Genomic DNA, 2826 nt, shown 5'->3' with positions numbered 1-2826 from the left:
GATGGCATCAGATCCCCATAAGTGGAGTTATAGATAGTGGTTATCTACCATGTTGGTGCTAGGAATCTAACACAGACCCTCTGCAAAAGCAGCTAGTCAGTGCTCTTAACTGCTGAGCCATCTCTCCAGTCACAAATTTATTTTTTGTTTTAAATTTTTTGATTCATTTATTTTTATTTTATGTATATGAGTATTTTGCATGCATGCATGTAAGTTTACCATATACCTGTAATGCCCACACAGGAAGGTGAATAGAGGTTGCTGAATGTCCTGGAGCTGGAGTTTGGGAAGATTTTTGGCTGCCTTGTAGGTTCTGGGAATCAAACCCAAGTCCTCTGCAAGAACAGCCTCTTCTCTGAACCACTGAGTCATCTCTGCAGTCCCCAATTATATTCATTTCTTAGGATTTATAATCTTTATATTGATAAGCCTTTAGAGGACTTATTAGAAAAACAAGTCCTGTCAGAAGTTTGACTTTTTAAAACACCTCAAAGTTAATACCTAGAGGATATTAAGAAATATTTTCCCCCAGAAAATCTCAGTGATAAAGAATGCAGTATATTAACAGGGCTTCCTGCACAGTCCTCAGTGGTGAAAATAGATTCAGTTTATGGCACTGTCAGGAAAGTCCCCTCCAACCATAGCACTGAGTCTCCTGCTCACACTAAACAGCTCAAAGAGGCAAACCCTTCCCTGAATCTCACATTGTATTCCTGCTTAAGGCAAATTACCTGTCAGAAACATGACTCTCTATAGTCTTCATATGAGATGATCGATACACCATCAGCTGTGCTTTAGTTTGTAAATGTGCCAACTTAGAAATCTGGGGTTCACAATAATCTACCTTCTTATCTTCAACATGTGTTAAATTCTGTTTTTTTCCTACAAAAAAGTGGGACAGGACTTAGTGGAGGTAATTTGCAAGCATGCTGTTGTTTTTAGAAAATAATTAGAGTTTGGAGAGTTAGGTCAACCATCAACAGCACTGGTTGCTCTTTTAAGGGACCCAGGTTCAATTCCCAGCACCCACATGGTGGCTAACAATCATCTTTAACTCCAGTTCTAGGGGAATTCAATGCTCTTTTCTGACCTCTGAGGGCATTGTATGACACCAGTACATTTTCTTACATGCAGGCAATAAACTCATACACATAAAATATAAATAAATAAAATTTTAAAAGATAATTATTAGTAGACATAAATACATGGTTTATTATTCAAGTTCTTCTATTTTTCAGTTCAATTCAAGTTACCCTGTATCATCCACAGAATATTTCCTGCATTTCATTATTCTTCACACGACACTTATTCATGGTCAATGAAAATCTAATTTCTACACACTGATGTTATTCACCACTGATCTTGGCCTAATTGTAGGGTGAATTTATTTAACATGTAGGCTTTTGCTATCATTTGCTTCCATTTGGATGTTATAATACTTAAAACATCATTTGTGAGTTAGATGAGTGTTTGTCCATCTCTCAGTGGGAGAGGGAGAGAGCAAGGAAAAGAGACACAGAGAGAGAAGGAAAAGAGATTGATGTGCTACGATTGGTCACTATTTCTCTCTAACCATATGTTTCTCTCACTTATGAATTGCTGCTGAATTTATTCACTATAATGATGGAACCATGGAATTATAAATCTCCTTTTCAATAATTTTCTGACATTTGAATTTTTTTCATAATACTTGGAGTTTTGTGCCTTCAAGGTGTGCACAATAACACTGATGAAAACTCCAATCCATTTTGTGCATGTGTATAATGAACATAAGAAAATGAAGTATTTTACAACCTTGTAAATAAAAAGTCATGTTCAAAACATGATATATTGAAAATGATTCAGACTGTTGTTCTCTCAGATTCAGTTTCTAGATATTTATCTAAACAGTCAGAATTAATTTTATAAAGATCTTGGAAAAATACATGATGACTCGCTAAACCACCAACCCTGTTTCTATAACTGCAATACAGATTAAAAGAGAAATATTGAGAAGTTCAGGAAGACAATGCATGTATTTAAGAGAACTCAAATTTGTACATTTTATAGGCATAATGTAGTGATTGCATCTTATGGAAATTAAAATGCATTATTACTAAGAGGAAGGCTCAGTAGAAACTCCAAGTGTCTTTTCCTTCCTTTGTCTCACAGTAGGTAAACAGTGGACAACATGAGCAATCACACAGTGGACACAGATTTCTTCCTCATGGAATTCTCTGACAGCAAGCAGCTCCAGGTGCTCCAGGGCTTTCTGTTTCTTCTGATTTACTTGGTGTCCCTCATGGGGAACCTTCTCATCATCATGCTTGTCACTGTGGACCAGTGTCTTCACACCCCCATGTACTTCTTCCTGAAGAACTTGTCCTTTGTCGATGTGTGCCTCATTTCAGTCACAGTCCCAAAGCTCATTTTCAGCTCTTTATTTCACAGAAATACTATCTCATTCCAAGGATGCCTGTGTCAGGTCTTGTTTGTGGTTTTCTCTGGGACATCTGAGCTTTCCCTCCTCACAGCCATGTCGTATGACCGCTATGTGGCCATCTGTCACCCACTGCACTATGATGCCATCATGAACAGGGTAGTCTGTGTACAGATGGTAGCTGTCTCTTGGCTGTTTGGAAGTCTCTTTGGGGTCTTATATTCATATGGTACCTTCTCTTTATCTTTCTGTGACTCCAGAAAAGTGTCACAGTTCTTCTGTGATGTCCCCTCCCTACTGAAGATTTCTTGCTCGAAGATGCATGTCACTATTGACATTACTGTGATCTTTGGAGTCATGTATGGGTTTTTCTGCTTAGTGCCCATAGGGTTTCCATATGTTTCCAT

General features: G+C 37.8%; 1 protein-coding gene across 1 annotated transcript; it reads left to right on the top strand.

The window, feature by feature from the left end:
• Window positions 1–2170: 2170 nt before the first annotated feature.
• Window positions 2171–2778, top strand: LOC103739174 (olfactory receptor 14A16-like; the record flags this gene model as incomplete). Its single annotated transcript, XM_008839479.1, has 1 exon — window positions 2171–2778. A coding segment is annotated over exon 1 (608 nt), but the record flags the coding sequence as incomplete, so codon positions are not given.
• Window positions 2779–2826: the final 48 nt, after the last annotated feature.

This window comes from Nannospalax galili, unplaced genomic scaffold, assembly GCF_000622305.1.
Source record: "Nannospalax galili isolate Female #2095 unplaced genomic scaffold, S.galili_v1.0 scaffold13139, whole genome shotgun sequence".
Lineage (NCBI taxonomy): Eukaryota > Metazoa > Chordata > Mammalia > Rodentia > Spalacidae > Nannospalax > Nannospalax galili.
Note: the sequence above shows the minus strand (reverse complement) of the source record. Positions and strands in the feature narration are given on the sequence as shown.